The sequence below is a fragment of the Lycorma delicatula genome, chromosome 3, assembly GCF_047948215.1.
Source record: "Lycorma delicatula isolate Av1 chromosome 3, ASM4794821v1, whole genome shotgun sequence".
Lineage (NCBI taxonomy): Eukaryota > Metazoa > Arthropoda > Insecta > Hemiptera > Fulgoridae > Lycorma > Lycorma delicatula.
In genome coordinates, this window is record NC_134457.1 from 76,575,458 (window position 1) to 76,595,105 (window position 19,648).

General features: G+C 27.9%; 1 protein-coding gene across 1 annotated transcript in view; it reads left to right on the forward strand.

Moving 5' to 3' along the window:
- Positions 1-19,648, forward strand: part of NaCP60E (Na channel protein 60E) — a 934,708-nt gene that overhangs the window by 574,210 nt on the left and 340,850 nt on the right. The window contains exon 4 of the mRNA XM_075359144.1: positions 18,468-18,651. Coding sequence (XP_075215259.1) covers positions 18,468-18,651 — 184 coding nt within the window. The remainder of the gene's footprint in view (positions 1-18,467; positions 18,652-19,648) is intronic.

A 19,648-nucleotide genomic window follows, 5' to 3' on the forward strand; every position in this document is an offset into this window, starting at 1 on the left:
TATCAAAGTAAACTGTCTAGAATTTGCAGATGATCTAGCATTTCTTTCCAATAACATCGCAGAAGCAAGAATCCAAGTAACTTCATTGGAAAAACTAGCAGGAAAAATAGGCTTAAGATTATCATATGAAAAGACTAAAATAATGACCATAAATCCCCTGGTATTGAACCACGTAATCATAAACGGACACATAGCTAGTTGAACGGTTTAAATATGTAGGAGAAAATATCACACATGACCTCGAAGAAAAAATAAACTGGAAAGAAAGAACACAAAAGCTCAATTATGCACAAAATACCACCAAAACAACATATAACAAAAGATGCATCTCAATAGATACCAAACTCAAACATTACAAAATTGTAATCAAACTTATAATATCATATGGAAGGGAAACACTCTTCAAACTAAGATCCAACGTTTCCTACTCAGCAGAGATGCAAAGAATAGAAAGAAGAATTCTAAGAACATGCATAAATAAAAGACGACCTCCGGATGGGAAAGAATGGAGACTCATACCAAACCAAGAGGTATATAAAGACGTAGAATCAGCTCTAGACTACTTTAGAAAGAAAAGAATCTCCTTCTTTGGACACATTATAAGAACAAAACCGAACAAGATCGTCAGGAAACTGGTCGAGAAATACGGGAAAATGTCCAAACCATCGACCTGGATCACCGAAATTAAACAAGATATGCAAGAACTAGAAATCACAATAGAATATTTACGAAACAAAACTGACAATATAAAAATACTAAAAGAAACAAACTCCAGATTTAAAATTAAAGAAAAGAAAACAACAAGGGTTTGTTCAGAAGAACTAAAAAAAACAAGGTCTGACAGAATGAAGAAGTATTAGGAAGCAATCAAGAAGAAAAATAAAAAGAAAAGACGAACGAACCAGAGTTGACTAAAGTGGTCCACTGTGACCTCAAAATTCTCAAAAAAAAAAAAAAATACAATTTTTGCTCAGTTAAACTATCTTTGTAGAGAAAAATTATTATGCTATTATCCTCTAAAAGCATTTAAGTTGGCTGTTAAGAAACAAGTTAATCGAACTAAAAAAAAACCAATTGTGCTGTAAAATGTGCTAAAAGTTTGTTATTAGATGTCAGATATTTTTAATAATGAATTGATGAATTTTCGGTAAGAAATACCAGGATTTTATTTCTATTTTCAGCTTTCGTTATTTCATTTTTATATCCATATTATTATGTTGTAATTAGTTTTCTTATTGTTATTCAACTTGTTTTTATAAATAATATGATGTTTAATCCAGAGTATTCATTAGCATTTGTTTATAGCAATTGTAAAAAGAAGCTCTTAATAAAGTGACGTTCTATTTAATTAATACGTAATAAAATTATACTTTTTTAGAAAGCTTTTCTTTGGTAGGAAGTAAATAACAATGTAATAATTTATTTTTTACGATCTAAAATTTAATTTGTTTTTTATTTTCTTATTCTGTAGTAATTAATATGAAGTAATGTTTTGTTGTAAATAAGTTTATAAATACAAAAAAGTAACGAGATATCTCAAAAAATAAAAATTCAAATAATTGATTAATAAATATTATTATGTACATATTCTACAAAAACACTACAATAAGACAGATAATCAGCGCAAATTAAATGTAAAGTAAGTGAAAATAACACTGAACTAAAATATTTAAAAAAAGATATATTAACCAGTATAATGTGTTTAATTTAAAAGAGGTTCCATCACTCTGTAATTTTTACTAAAACCTTATTTTTGTTGAAATGCATATAATGATGTGAGATGGGTAAAATAATTTAGAAGATGTTAACGACTGGATTTTGTAGTAAAAACTTCAAAATCTAGAACAGGAGAGTCTCAAAGCATCCTCACCCCATCATTCTGTATTTTATCTATTGAGAATCTTTCTCAAAGTCTTAAACCAATCGCTATTATCTTTTTCACAGATAGTACCACTGAATTTACATCAAAAGATAATTGTACAACAGGTTTAGAAAATCATTTACTGAATGGATAATAATTTTTGTACTTAAAATATGAATGAAACCGTGGCAATATCCTTACACGATTAGAACTGTCAGTTGTAAAGTAAATATTATTGTTATTAGAAATTAAACTGTAGTTATTATTAAAACTTTATAAATGTCTTGTTAGCGACACTAGATAATTTTACATTGATTTTATTTTAACTTTAATCAAAATGCAAGTTTATCATCTTTGCAATTCATGTAAAAGTGTATATTTTTCTTACGAACACTACTTTTTTAAACCAACCATATTTTATTCAATTATTATTATTTCTAAATTTTATAGGGATTTTTTTTTTTTTTTAATAGATCTTATTGCATTTTCTTTACAAGTTAATTTTATTTATATATTAACGTTAACTGTTACATACCTGTATTATTATTTATTCATATTGTCTTTATTAGTTGATTTGAAATTTTTTCACGGCTTTCCTTTTAGACAATTACTAATTCGATTACTCCTTTCATAAATTTATAATATTTTATATTTATTTATTTCTGATTAATCGGGTGTAAGATTATGCATCAAATCTTATGATTTGAGTGAAATTCTTATTTTTAATAAACTTCTGCACTCTTATCAAGCAAAGTAATTCAAGTCAAAATAACATATTTAAAATTTAACAATAAACTTTTTTAATTTTAAGATTTTATAAAAATGTTTATCTATGAGATTGTAAATCTACATCTAGTGAATTTTATTTTTAATTTTAATAATTCATTTAATTATTGTTTTTACTCATAAGTAATTTGTCTTAATTAGATTAATAATTTTTTTATAAAACGCTTATAAAGTAGCTTTAAGAGACCCTTGATTAAATATGTAAAAAATGCAAATTGGTTAAATAAATTCTGAATATTTTAATTCTATTAAATTCTTATCAAGTTTTATAAATAATTTTACTTATTTATTCATATTTTATACTTTGTCTTATTATTTATTATTATTATTTCAGTCAAACTAGTGTTGTTTTTTTTAAACTTTTTATCAAGTTCTCTTATCTTTGGTGTAAATTTATTTATCTTTGATGTAAATTCATGTTTTCCATTTGCATATAAAACTTGATTTTAATTTTATTAAAACTATGAGCTAGTAATAATACTTTAGTTTTATTAGTTAATTATTCCTTTCCAAAAATGTTTTTGGTGGGCATTCTACAAGATTAAAAAATTGTTTAACTTAGTTTTATCTTCTTAATTTTAATCTGTAGAATTGATAATTTGATTTAAGAGAGTGTCTTATAAACATAAACTACGAATAATTAGTTAAATTATATTCATTCAAAACATATTTAACGAAAAAAACTAAAATAAATATTAAAAAAAGATTAACTTAATCACAGTTGATATCAAGTACATTATTTATGATTTCATACTCTACCGATTAATTGTTGTAGGATGTAGAGGGTATACTGAAATGAAACGACTAGCACTAGATAGGGAATCTTGGAGAGCTGCATCAAACCAGTCAAATGACTGAAGACAAAAAAAAAAAAAAAAAAAACTCTACCGATTTATCACATGTAAATCTCACGTGATTTATATACGATCTGTCTAAAATCTAAGATTCCACAAATTATACGGAGGGATGAGAGTAATTACTAATATTCCTGCACCTATAAGACATATAAGACGCTAATCAGACCAAACAGCAGCTCACCTTTGGAACTAATATAATTGTATTTTAAATATCATTCAATAACATTAATCATACTCTGTGATGCATAGCAAACGTACAGCATTACGTAAGAAATCCTACATTTAGTGATTTAAAATAATGTACCCTTTTGAGTGCATTAGATCAATTTTCAATAGTGTGAAATGACATAAAATTTAGGTCATCAACGCCCTTTAGAGAAATTCTAATACAAAAAATATGTTAGTTATAACAGACTTATTTTTATTATCTTCAGAAATTTTTTCTACACATAGACGTTTAAACAAAAATTAATAGAGGACATATTACAGTCTTCTTCTTATTCTTCTTCTTCATTGGTTAACAGAATTATAAAATATCAATACAATAAGTTTTGACAATGAAGTGGTTTCGAAACGCGTTAACAAGAGACGAAAGAATGCAACTAATCTAGGTAAACAGTACTAAACATAGAAGAAATTAAAGAGCAAAAATAAAAGTACAACGATTACTATTGCTGTTCTATTAGGTTGTTGTAAATGTATTCAGGTTCCAAAGTTGTACTTGACTAAGTAAACAAAAAGACAAAATAAATCAGTTTCAATGAAATTTAGATATGCATGTTAAAATGTCATGAAAATTTGTTGGAGTCATTCTTGACTGATCAGGATCAGCTGATCGCGGTCGGACTACTTCAGAAGTCTGAATAGCTTTATAGTTACTGTGTAACTATAGATGAGTTCCAATAAAAAATCAAGAAATTAAAATACTGTTTTGCAGTATATAAAGACTATACTTTTTTGATAAGATTACATTTTTATTAAGATTTTTAAAATACAATTCTTATATGTAAAATCATTCTTATTTATTTAATAAAATGAATTTGAAGGTACAAAAGGTCCCGAAAAAACTCCTATGTTAAAGATTATAAATGGAGCGTCACCTTCGCTCTGCCAAGTTTTCATACTTGCCAGGGGAGCACTAGGGAAGGCCCGCGGTATAAGATATAAATAATGAAGTTATATATCGATGCATGTGGTAACATGGTGGTATTTGTTAAGATAGGTGTAACTTTAGAGAGAGGCAGAAAATTTTAATTAATTTAACATTCACTTTTAAAGTGCAATATTCTTTAAAAAATTATATCTCGCGGTTTTTTATGCAGAAAACTTTTAGCGTAAGTTATTATAAGTTATCTCTTATTTTTTTTTATATTTTTGAAAAATTTAGTTTGTAACAACTTGACGATATTATTTGTGCTTTTAGTAATAAAAGTTTTAGTAGCTTTTAGTGATCTGTAAAACTAAAGAGGTAATATCTTTAATGTATCATCTTTACGTAAGGTTACATATGTTAATACAATAATTACGCATATTATCTTAATAGTTTGCGTTAAGCCATTAACATATTGTAATTTTTTATTAATTTTTTTTTTTTGTGAAAATTAAACTACGTACGGGAAGTTGGAGGTTCAAACAGTTTACGTGGCCCAATTTTGCCCAAAAATTATTTACGTGGTCTATTTGTATTTAATTAACCCTCCCCACGATCAAAATCAAGTGGTAGCAAAAAAGTTAGGAGTGTGTACAAAACATATTCTTGGAAGTCTTCAAGGCGACATTATTAATAATTTTACCATAATTAATTATATAATATTCTATTTTGATATAACCTGTTTTGAATTAGTATTATTATTATCCAGTAGTTGTTGGCCAATATTGTTTTATTAAATTTTAACTGCATGAACTTCAACTCATTCAATTATCTTTGGACACACAGTCCAGTCAACATGTAAATACCGATATAATTACATTATTAAACAGTCTATTTTCAATTGTATTGAGTCTTCCTTAGCTCTTCTTACTACCACAAATCTAAATAAGCCTTTTACTTACGATATCTTTACATGTAGTATAGTACAGAGCATAAAATGAAAGTAATAAATCTCGCTTGCAGGAGGCATACAGTCGCTGTGCAGGGCATTACATTACATTTTTCTCGTAGAAAAATGTAATAGGCTCATCCAATTTAGGCTCATCTCATTATTAGGCTCATCCAATTCTGCAATAAAGTGTTTTTAACTATATTCATATACAGCTAAAACTCTTTCCACAATTAGAATTTATTATCATTTTGTTTAATTTCAGACAATAATTTATTTTAAAATATTTAGCGTACGTATAAATATTTCTTACTGTACACACTACAAAAACGAATAGTCTTATTCTTGTATTTTGTTGATGAGAATAAAATACGTGATCAAGCACGTGAAATAATTGATAATGTACAGTATTTTATTAAGAAAGAAGCTATAAAGTTACCAAAATTAGAAGATTACAAATACGTAATACGCAAAAAAAAAAAATGAGAAGAACCGCTACAGCTTCAGCTTGTGGTATTTCAAGATCAAAAATACAAAGACTTCGAAAAGAATAGCAGGATCTTGTTAAATCTAAATCACAGTCATACTCATTCAGCATAAAAAATTATAAACAATGTTCAAAACCAGTTAGTGGATAAGACAGTTTTGAGGCATTGTGTAAGCCAATAAGTTAGAATTTTACGCAAAACATAATGAATTGTCTATATTAAATAGATTACGCGATGAACTGCAAAAAAGTGTTCAATTTTTAGGTTCTAGAATTACACTAGCAGCTTTGCTGAAAGCGTTAGGATTTATGGTGTAAAACTGATAATAAAATAAAACTGATAATAAAAGAAGATTGAGAAAGAAGATATCCGGTGGAAAAGAAGGGAAAATATAAGAAAAATTATCGATTGCTGAAAAAAATAATTCTTCGATTGTTTATTTGGACAAATCGTTTATTTTAACCTTCTGTTGGTCTGCAATATTATTGTAAGATGACAGTGGTGCAAGAGTAAAAGTGCCGGTTAAAAGTGATTCATTAATCATAATCCATTAATATTTTTTTTCATAATTCATTAATCATAATCCGGTATGGTTGGCTCTGAAAAGATATGTTGGTTAGTAATAAACTATATACAACATTTTCTATATCAGATATTAAAAAAATTAGCGTAGAAAAAATTTAATGAAAGATAGCTGGAAATAACAAACCAATAAAAAAAGTTGAAAATTAGTCGCAGACGATGGTACCGCTAATCTACGAAATAAAGGTTAAATTTATCATACATCTAGACAGTGGTAGTGAAAGTAACTGTTCCAATGAATATAGAGAAGATGGTCAACTTATACAAGAGCTGGACGTATAATGCTGATTACCAGTTAGTGTTAATAACAACAGTACAATCAACAGTGAAAACTATCGTAAAAAATAAAACAAATTAAAGAATCTAACCATTCTAAATAATAAAAAATTCTAAAAAAGAATTGTACAGCAATAATTATACATCTAATTTAATGTAATCACTACTAATTATATAATAATGAATTATAACTAATAACATGAAACCAGTTAAAATTGTTGTTAAGAGTTACTATTTATTACCTTTTCTGCTAAGATCACTATATTTTCTATGTTTAGTGCTGCTTATCTTTCTTAGCTTCATTCTTTTGTCCCTTGTTGACGTGTTTCGCAACCACTCATTGTCAAAACGTATTGTACTGATACTTTATATTTCTGTTAATCTTTGTATAGCGTTCAGTCAACGCCCCTCCTATATTTGACGTCATGGCTAATCTGGCCTTGGTTTTTATTTATTAATAGTTGTTAAAAAATAAGAATTACCATTAATAACCAATAATCAAGAAGAAGCCCAGATAAGGTCATGCCGTCAAATATAGGGAGGGGCGTTGACTATACGCTACATAAAGATTAACAGCCTTTAGGCTGTTTGGCACTAGCTCTCCACTCTTCTCGCTTATCAGCTTTCTCTTTAGCTTCTAGTTATTATCACAGTTCATATTGTCCACTATCTGTTTTATGAACTCCAACCGAGACGTACCCGTACAGCTTCTTCCTTCTGTCCATCCTTCTATCACCCTCTTAATCAGACCCTGGCGCATAAGAATGTGCTTATTAGCTGAACTCTTCTTTTTAATTGTTTCAAAAAGCTTCTCTCTTCGTTAATTCTCTTAAATACCTCTTCGTTTGACACTTCTTTCCATCCGACTTACCTTCACTATCCTTCTGTAACACCGTGCTTAAAAAGCCAAAAATCTCCTCAACTTAATTTTATCAATCATCAATCATAACACTCTTTGACTTATCAGGCCACTCTTTGTCACCAGCCTAAGGACTGTTAATCAAAGAACAAGAAGAAACAGAACCAAATTACAGTCTGCAGAACAGAATTACTAGCAAACTGACGCGTTACACGGTTTAGTAATTTGATCCATGACAAACTTTTTTTTTAACCTCCAGGACCACCGTTAGGTTTTACTTCAGAGGATGAGAGGAATGGTTTGTATTGTATGTGAAAATGCTACGCCTGATCGGGATTTGAACCCGGTACTTCCGGATGAAAGGCCGAGACACTACCCCTCACGTCACGGAGGCCGGCGATCCATGAAAAACTAAAAATACTTATCTAATTGTGTCATATACCATCTCCATTATTAATTATTTCATAGAAATATATTTATTTCCATATCACAACTGGCTATTGAGTTAAATCATTTGGTGTTATTCGAGTTATATCTTCAGTATGTCATCTCACTTAATAACTGTAATTATTGTTTATTTAAACTATTGAGAATATATGAAAGAAAGTTTCTTAACTTTAAGTAAGAGGTCTGTAAGAGGTTAACTCTAAGTAAGATTATACGCGCTAGCGTGTGTGATCAATTTTATTTATAATCTGTAATAATGAAAAAAGAAAACATATTTGTATTTTAATTTTTATAGTAATAATAATAATAAGAAGAAGAAGAAGAAGAAAATAAGAAAACGACTGAAATTCTATGGACACATGGTTCGAATGAACCAATTATGGCTAAACAAACAGATCTTCAATAATCTCTGAAATTACAAAGTTCAAGGTGGATATGCTAAACAGATGAAAGAAGAGTTCAAAAAGTTCAACATTACAAAAAATGACTGTCTAGATCGAAAAGAATACAGAAAGAGAATTTTTGAATTCCTGGAGAATTAGGAGGTTCCTGTAGGTGAAAAGAAAAATTCAACAGAGGAAAATTGACTGAAGAATGACGAGCTAAACAGCCTGATAGAATGAAGAACTTCTTTACGAAAGAGAAAGAAACAACATGAAATGATATTTGCGTGGTCCTTGAAGGCCTATCCGCGTATAAAAAAATAATAACATCTGATTCAAAAATAGGATTTTGTGAGTCTTTTTTCTGAGCATATTTATCCAAGAAACATTTTGTCACACCTTTAAAACAGAAAAATGAATTATCAGGCTTTCATATGGGTTTATTATTAGAAAAAGTATCTCAGTAGAATTTTAAATAATTTCTTTTCTTTCTTACAAAATTTTGTTTTAATTCTTTTCCTCTCCAAATAATTATCTAAAATTCAACTCTTTTAAGTAAGTATTTTTATTATTTTAATACTTATTTTAGGAGAAATTAGGAAACATTATTTTTTCATGATGGTAATTTAGATAAAACCAGCCTCCTAATTTACGTGGATTAAGCTTACTGTGAAATCCATAGACAAATCCTTAAGCTGCCTCTGCATTACAATAAATATCTGTAGTTGCTCAATAGACCTCCACATTTTCAATATAGAAGATATTGCTGGTTTAAATCTTTTCGTTCTGAATTGATAATGAAGAAAAATTATCAACGATAAAACAACAAGTGAATGGTGGTAAAAGAATACTACTCTCAAATAAAGGCAATAAGAAACGTACAACCCAACCAAGAAAAAATATTCCTCTCATTTAGTAGGTACTTCTTGCATTTACTACTCTTTCTGGCAGGCGGACTGCTTTTTATCCATATTAAAGAAGTGACATTAATAATCAATGATTTTATGATAGCTTAATTATGCACTGCAACAAAATTAGTTTGCCTTCATATATTAAACAGCCTCATGTAATAAATTACAGGATTCCTTAAAGAATAACTTCATTCATCCTGAATTTATATCCAATGGGAACAAAGTGATCTGAACTCTTAACCGATCGGCCTAGATCCATCCTGAAAATTCATTAAGTGGATGACAATAAAACTGTTACTCTTTCGTTAAATGAGGAGTTAATTCCAGTTATGTTCAGTTATTTTCAGTTCCTTCAATTCCAGTTATTTCAAGATATGTTCTTATGAAAGTTGAAAAAAATTTGACTTCCTTTAGTTTTAATAAGTTAATTATATTTTATATATATATATATATATATATATATATATATATAAAAGCCACTAACACACAGATTGTAAAATAAATTTAATTCAAAATTCAGAAAAATTTCTGTGGATATTCATTTTCTTGGTATTTTTTTTTTTTTTTTAATTTCATGTGCCCACATATTTTCAGGTGTATATTAAACGAAAAAATGGGAATACACAATTTCTTTTCTAAAAAGGCGGGCAATGTGTAAATAATTTAGGATACAAAAAACTTTCAATCAATAATAAAAGAAATTTATTCTGAAAATTTCTTTAAAATCAGTTAGGCGTTTCTAGTGTGATGAACGGACAGATGCGGAAACTAGTAGTAACATAAATCTTATTAGAAACTTTATTTTATCCGTTTAGGTTTGTATGAATTGCGAAAATATTATGACAAAAAAAAAGAAAAACATATTTTCTGCAACGTAGACAGACAAAATTTCAATTTTATATATATATAATAAATGTATTATACGTATGGATTGAACCAAATAAGATGATATTGTATATATATATATACGTATGTGGGTGTGTGTGTGTGTGTGTGTGTGTGTACATTACATACTGTATGTTGATTTGAACTTCACACACAAGGACTACATTCACATAGTTGATATGAATAAAATATAACCCTATTTTGACCACACGTGAATGGCATCGAAGAGTCTCTGCGACACAAGTTTGGTGAACGGATCATTTTTTATTTTTTTTATTCACCTATGTTGGTTTTAGAAGTATCATTTTGCTTCAGTCTATTCAATAAATTAAGTTAATCTAGACATTTTTTTATATTTCTCTAAAGATTTGTACATAACCGATGCAGATATTATAACCATAATAAATATTAGAAATATAAATTATTAAATTTTGATGACTATTAAATAAAAATAAAAATTATAATGTTACACAGGGTTGCAATCTTATAGATAAGTGTTTTATTTTATGAATATATATATATATTTACTTATTCTATATTTATTTTCTTTTTCTAACGTGTAAATTGCAATCTGTTCAATTAGAGAGCAATAAGCAACTCCTCATGGCCCAATGAAATGAGAACGATATGTATGACATGTAAATGAGATGTAGTCTTGTACAGACTCAGGTTGACCATTCCTGAGACGTGTGGTTAACTGAACCCCAACCACCACACCTTTACACCTTTATCCACTGTTTAGTATTCAGATCCATATCTGAACTAAACTAAATTTACTAGGATTTGAATCTCAGTATCTTCGACTTCGAAAATTTGCTGTTAAACATCTGATTTGCGACTACGAGTTAACCACTATACCAACACGCTGGGCTATATTTGTGCATACACACACACACACACACACACCACATGCACACACACACACACACACACACACACACACACACATATATATATATATTAAGTTTCGCCTATTTTTTTTCTATAATTTTAATTTTGTGAATCTTGACCAATGCCATATCTATTTTGGACAGAAATCTTAATTATAATCTATTTTAAATAATATTCCTGCCATCTTGTTTCCGTAGTTTTGAGGGGGGTCAACTTTTTTTCTTAATTTTTTATATATCACTATGGTTATATGAGGCATCATCTCAATGTTACACTTAACGAAAAATCCATGGTGTAAAATGTACATTGATATTTTTATCTGTTTTTGTCCTTATGCGTTTTTGTCTTACGTTTTAATTGGTATTAGTCATATAAACCTTATTAACTGAGGGTGATTCATTGGTCAGATTTTATGGAAATAAAATAATACTCAAAAACGATCAGAATCGTGAAAATATATTAATTCATTTTACACTAATTGCTTTTCTCTTAAAAGAATTTCTCTCTTTGAACCGTTTGAATTAACAATCAGCATTGTTTAACTTCTGAAATTTTAAATACCATTAAGGATTAATGGTATTTTTACAATAAAAATTAAAATTTTGAATGATGAATTTAATTTATTCATCCTTTTTTTGGATAGAAAAGATACAATTACTATCTTATTGTTAGTAGCAATAATATAAACCGTAATACTGTTTAAAAATACGTTATTTTTGCACTTTTATTATTTTTGCGTTATATTCAATTTGTTCATCAGTAGGTATTCTATTCCCTGTCAAAATTTTTGTTATAATAGGAAGTGCACTTGAAAAAAATAATGAAATACTTTTTCTTATTATTATTATTCTTTGAGCAAGTAATAGAATACCACAAAAAAGGACAATTTAACGGAATTTTTCTTAATCGTCCTGTTTCAAGAAGCTACTTAGGAGATAGGTCCTGTACAACTTTTAAGTCTTAACAACAAAAAGAAAACATCTCCACTAGATGATTTTCTTTGGTAGAATTGATTTGAAAATCTGATATCTTTGGACGTTTTGGACAATCCTAAATAGTCTATTAGAAATATTGCTTATCCCCGGGATCAAATTTGCAAAGAAATTGACAATGCTATAATAAATAATTCATTATTTTTCTAAAATACTTGCTTCAGTGATATAGTTTCGATGAAGATGGGTTTGTTAATAGACACAATTGTAGGCACTTTGATACCAATAAACCACATTTATTGGATAAAACTTACACCCAGGATCCCCAAAAAGTTAACATTTAGGTTATAATTGAATCTATTCATTGATGGCAATCTTACAGGAACTGTATATTTGCAAAAGTTAAGGAAGGAAATCGTGCCAGTGTTTAGAAACATTATGGCTGAACGCTGGAGAAAATGTCTGCAAGGTGAAACATTTTTTCCACAGGGAGGTGTATTGCAAACTTATAAAAAATTAAGAGATATCTAAAATGTTGAATTTCCAGAAAAATGGATAGGTTGAAGAGGATCATTGGAATGGCCACTAGGTTCTCCAGACCTTATCCTACTAGATATTTTCTGTGTATAATACATTAAGTCCGCTGTTTAAAAATCCCCTGAAGCAGGTATTGAAAATCTGAAGAACAGTTTAACTGGTGCGTTGTCCTTTAATATGTTCCGTAAGAACAGCATTTGAAGATACAATATTCCACTATCTAGAGGTTAGTGAATTCAGATTCGAAGATCTGGGCTCCTATTAATGTTATCCTTAACAATTAATACAAACATTCATATGTTTATTTTTTTTTTCTAATATTAGCTTTAAAAATCAATAACCGACCTCCGTGCCTGAGTAGGTAGCGTCTCTACATTTCGTGCGGATATAAACCCGGGTCCCGGGTATGAATCCGATCAGGTATGGCATCTTTTCATACGTTACCAATTTCCACCGGCTAATGACCATGATCCCCGCTCTTTCATCTCAAAAAAAAATTATGAAAAATTTTTAAATTCCAGAAAATCGAAGTGATTTTATGTCTACCTGATCTATTTCTGGTTAGTAAAAATCTAAAAATCGAAACTTAAGATATAAGTTTAAAACAATCCCATAAAATTTAAACATAATTTATTTGTTAAATCTTGTATTTAAATGAATGAATTCGATATATATATATATATATATATATATATATATATATAATGAAGTTTACGTCAGTAAAAGCTTACTGACGTTCAGTTGAAAAGGGCTATTTTTAATGAAAAATTTTCTTCTCTTTTCATTGGTAGGGTAAGATATTGTGTTGACCTTTACATAACGGTCAAGGTCAAATCAAGGTCACCATGCGGACCTCTTCTAGTCCCAGTAAATTTTATTTAGGTTTTCTTTTGTAGTGTGCGTAGTTTACGAGAAAATCACATGGCTAGAATAAAATGAAACGCTATATATATATATATATATATATATATTTATGTGTGCGTGCTTTGTGCACATACGCACGTGCGTGCGTGCATTATTATAGAATTTATAAATACTATTATTATTATTATTTATTTATTATAAACTAGTAATGTCTATTAAAAAAAGCTATGATATTGAAATTCGTATGAACTTTTATTTCAAGTGAATATGAAATTTCAAACGTTACTTACGGATGTTACAAGATGAATTTTATGAGAGTTTTTTTTTACCTGAAACATTTTATTTGTAAGTAAAATACCGAAAAATTAATCTACGGCTTACGTCTGTTTTTTCAACGTAATTTTATTTTTTGAAATAAATCCGACTGAAAATCATGTCATTAATTTTCTTCAATAACTTAGTTTTGTGTCAAGTGTTTTTCAAACATAAGGTATCATTCTGTTAAAGGTATATGGCTTAAATTTAAGCTAATAAAACATTTTAATAAAATTAACGGTTAAAAGAGATAAAAATGAATAAAACATTTATATGGACGACATTTTTAAATTTGTGAACTTGTTTGTTTACACGTTCACAAATTTTCACTTATAGAAAATAAGTTTACTTAATAGAAAAATGCTTTTCAAAGAATATTGAAATAATTCTTCAATCCGACCTTGAAATATTAATTTTATTTTTTTAAAAATGGTGGACAAAAAAAATAAGAGAAATCGTCAGTTTTTCATAGAAAATATTTTGTTCGTTAGATTTATAGAATATGAAATTGAATAGCCACAATCTTTTGTTATATATTTAATAGTGTATATTTTCGATTACATAAAAATATTTATTCAAGTACAAACTACAGTTTAAATTAAACGCAGTATTATAAGTGAACTCCTGTATTTTCTTCAAAATCGAGCCACCTATCTTTTCCAGTTAAATGATGTCACCTCTCCATATTCAACTACCTCTTTGTTACGTATGCTGCTATATACTTGTACTATACATATATTTGAATTAAGGTGGTATCTGAATTATTGTACCAAATAACATTAATAAAATTTTAACAAATCAATAAATTTCGTTATCATAGCTTTTCCTTATGTTTTAAAAATAATAACAATAATAAATTGAATTTTTCACACAGTAGAATGTAAAAATCACAATTCGATTCTATTCTTTATTACAGTCTCCTCTTCTTTGATAAATATATTTATCGACTGATTTCAACTCAACATCGTATATTTTTCTCAGTTCTTAGGATATTCCTTCGTATACTCACAGCTCCTCCTCTTCCAAATTCTTGTAATCCTCCTTTTTTCTCTTCTTTCCTCTTATCCCTCTGTGATCCTTCAATGAAGTCACTTTCTACTTACTCATTTTTTTCTATTTTATTTTTTCCATTTTTCTTTACAGCTGTATTTCAAAACAACCTCTTTCTTATTACTTATTACTTCTCTTTCATATTTTTGATCCAAAAGAAAGCGAGTTCTGGTAAAGGATGTTATTTATTGATAGACATGACTTTCTTAGTTATAAAATTATAGTTTATTAGACAAATTTTCGGGGTCTTTAAACAATACTAAGTTTGTGACTAATTTGGACTATATATTTATTTGAAGATTATTTTCCTTTTGGAACCTTAATTTTACAAGGAGGTTGCATGTTAAGTTTTAGGCTTCGTTGGAAATATTTTAAAAATTATCCTTACAACTTCAATCTCTACATTTTTCTCTACGCCCAAAACAACCGCTATAAATATCTTTAAAATACTTAACATTCTACATTGTAAAAATAGAGGTTTAACTGATATGATGGATTGATGCACAATGATTATCTAACTTTCTGAACATCCAGAAAATAAACACTAGTCGTTACTGTTATTTTTAATACCTAATTATTTTCCAGGAAAATTTTCAGTAATCTTTGAGAATTGTCATTTTTAATATGATTTTACAGGCTGCCCAAAAAAAAGTGTAATATATTTAGAGTGAACGTATGTATGTTTGCTTTAATTATGTCTAGTCTCCTTTATTGATTTTATTACAGCCGTTGTTATGAAACAAGTTTGTAAAAAAATTTATTTTATGGCGACAAGATTATTTTCTTTTCGTTAAGAATATTCAACGTGAACTTTTCATAATCTTAAACTTGTAATATATTTTTTAATGCTATTTTATATATATATATACAATCGTATTTATTCATTCAAATACAAGATTTAACAAATAAATTGTGTTTAAATTTTATGGGATTGTAGTATTTTAATCCATGATATTTATACAATTTTTTCAAAAAATGTAAAAAGTTCTTGACTGTTACAAATCATAATTTGTAACTATAATTATGATTTGTAATTTGTAAACATAATTAAAATGCATGGCCATAGCCATGCATTTTAAACATGCTCATAATATTTGTTTTTCATTTGACTTTATACATCTTATTTTTATTTTCAATTCATTAGAATAAACTTAATTTATTAATTATATTACCTAAAACTAGTTAAATCGATCGAAATAAAATTATAGATTTGTATAAAAGCAAACTGATGCACAAACATTCTTCTTTATATATATATATATATAAGGAAACTATATTTTAAGTGAATGGTATATCAGAATACATGTCTATATATAATTAAATTTTAATTCTTTTTAAAATTGTTAGTTAAAATGATTTTTCTTTTATAAAGACCTTATACACGAAGAAAAATAATGAATTCTATTGTCTTATGACTTTTATGATTTTTTGGTAGATAATCTCTCATGTTAGTTTACGTAGTGGAAAATGTCAAGGTATGTTATTTTAATCCTGTGTCATATCTTTAACATACCCACCTGTTTTTTTCCGGAAGAACTGCTATCGTTGTAAACATGAGTTCTATAGAAAAAGTTGTTTTTTCCTCTTTTTTTTAACATTGTTTTTTTTGTTTAAATTAAATAAACTGGTGTACGATTAAAGAATAGTAATATTTAAACCAATATGAATAGTATATTTTAATTTTTTTTTCTATTTAAGTTAACTTTATCTGAAGGATGTTTTTTGTTGATTTTTTTATATTGTTTTAGTGACTGATCTTTCCTCATTGTACTGCCTGAAAGAAAATTTATTTATAAATATTGGATATTTATTTATTTATAAATATCAGAAAGAATGATTTAAAAAAAACATCTAATAAAAATAATGATTTTGTTTTAATTCAAGACTATTTGATAGAATGCTTAGGTTAAAAAATGTGCATATTCTCCTATACGTTAAGGAGGTCAATATCTCACAATCAATAATAGTATTGTTGTATGTGATTTCTTTATATACTTTCCAATGAATTCTTTTGCTTTATATTTTTATCAAGATTCTTATTTCTTGCTTTTGTTTTTTTACGAGTGCGATTATTTGTATTAAAGAATTTTTTAACTTACGAAATGAAAAAATACCTTTCGGCACGACGGAAGGCGGAGGTAGATTTCATCGGTACTCAGTAGCAGATAAAAAAGATTTTCACCATAAAGTTAAGAAAAATTTCAAATTTTGTCAATACGACAATGTTTGCTTGTGAAAAAGTTTCACGTATTTAGCATACAACAACCCCCATTTTTTTACAATTCCAGCAACATTTTGGTCACCCCTTGCCGTAAGGATCGGTCATATCAAAAATTGTTTCAGACAAACGTTTAATCTAATGTTTAGAGGACTAACGACCAATTTAAACCGATTCGATACTTTACCTATTAACGGAGGTATGATATTTATGTTTTCGAAACCCAATTTCTTTCATTCCCTGGACTAATGGTTGATGATATCAAAATGTTTACATGTATAAGTTTTAGGCCCTTATCCAAAGAATAATAGGAACTTTAAAAGAATTCAATGTTTTACTTACGTAAAAGTTATAGCTATATTTTGTTTTTTTCGGAAAAGCTTCCCAATTACCACCCCGTGGTCCGATTTTGCCCATTAACAAAGTCGACTGAGGTTTTAGGGTCGTTATATTTTATGTATCAATTTGAAAGTGATTGGCGCAAAATTATGGCAGTTATCGTGTCTGCAAGAAAGTGAAATATATATATATATATACGTAAATTTTTGAAGTGACGGTGGTTTTTTTAGGTCGGGGGGTGTGAAACTCGAAGATATGTCAAAATTTTCCGGAAGTCGAATCATGCTATCCATTACAATTGATAGTTTTTATGAAATCTACCTAACGGTACTAAAATTGTAATTAAAGAACTTTGAAATAATAAACCCGTCTTCGGGTTTATTATTATCTAAAGGTCGTTTTTTGCTTGTTTTTAATTTGACTCTCATTTCCATGAGTTGAACTTAATTCTAATTTAAAAGTATTTTTTTTACTATTTAGTACAGTTTTTATGTCAGGTTGATTTTAAAGTTTTAATATTGTGCAGTTGTTTGTAATTTTACGGAAACCTTTATTTGAAATCCTCTCTTCTACCGTTTAATAGTTCCTATTCACTCAATGAGTTTCTACTTTTCAATTTGTTCATAACTCATCTACAGTGCTCCATTTTATTTTAGCTTATTTTGTTATATCGACATACATCCAGAGATTTTTTATCTCCTATTTATAAAAATCGATTGTGCAGTTTCAATATTAAAAAGGCTAAAACCATGTAACGTAAAGATTCATAGATTTTTTTCTCCTTTTAAACTTTTCTTTCTTTTTATTACATTCGGTAAAAGGTTATCTCAAATATGTTTTTATTTTTTCAGTAAGAATGAGTCAAATATTGTATCTAGAATTAACAAATCTTAGAATATATTTTTTTTCTATTTTTTAAAATTTGATTTTTTTCTTCTTTTGTTTAGGTTTGAAGACCATCATCAACGCTCTGTTACATTCATTTAAACAGTTAGCTGAAGTCATGACACTTACCATATTTTGTCTAATGGTGTTTGCCTTATTTGCTCTACAAGTTTACATGGGTGAACTTCGTAACAAATGTGTACAAAGATTTAATGGTACTTTCGAATCACATTCACACTGGAAAGAGTAAGTCATTAACTTTTTTTTTTCATTAAATTATTTATTACATTAATATTACTTGTAATATTTCTGTCTGTTATTCTACAAATTATGTTTGAAATAATAAAAATTCAATTTTATATTTAACTTCTAGATTAGAACAGCAACTTCATTAGTATTTTGTTCTCCCCTTATGAGTTATTGTAACAGCTCCTTCCCATTTAATAATGCGTTGTTGCCAGTGTTGTTTATGAGAATTTTCAACTCTACTTCCGAAGCTTGGGGGAGATTACTCAATTTTTTTTTTTTTTTTAGAACTGGTAATAGGAAGTTTATACTTGGTCAGTTTATTTAGTTTACAGTGAAGAGTACTTTTCTAAATTTTCTGACAATTACATTCATTGCAACCCCTAAAACAGGAGTTGGGGTGAAAAAACTGTCATCGAAAAGAATAAATATATCTCATTTGTTACAAAACCTAAAACCTTGAAAAAAAAATACCAAAATAAGGAGAAAATAAGTGTCTGGACCCTTGGTTATACACAAAAAATTAGATCTTGTAGAATTTTTGTTACAAATTTTTTAAACAAAAAATCATCCCTAAGGTAATTTCAACCCCCCTATCATACTTATATATATAAGTGGACATATATATATCACATGCTTACACATGCATCTAGACAAACATTTTCTGTACAATGTAAAAACACATTCATGCAGTTAACTCAATTACAACTAAAGTTATATTTTTTTTTAGTTTTAACGAAACAGAGAAATTAATGTTTTCGGAAAACAGAGATTAAAGATCACAATATACCATAGTACCTGCCAGTTATATCGTATGGTTTTAGCAATGTCCTAAGAATCTGAAAGTGGCGTAACCTGTAGGGTGAAATGTGAACTAAATAGAATAAAAAACGTGGTTTAAAGGCGAAATATTCATATTTCTATCCTTTTTCATCTGTGAGATACAAGCTATTGAATTTCGTATTTTACACGGAGAAAATACAAATATTGCCATGGA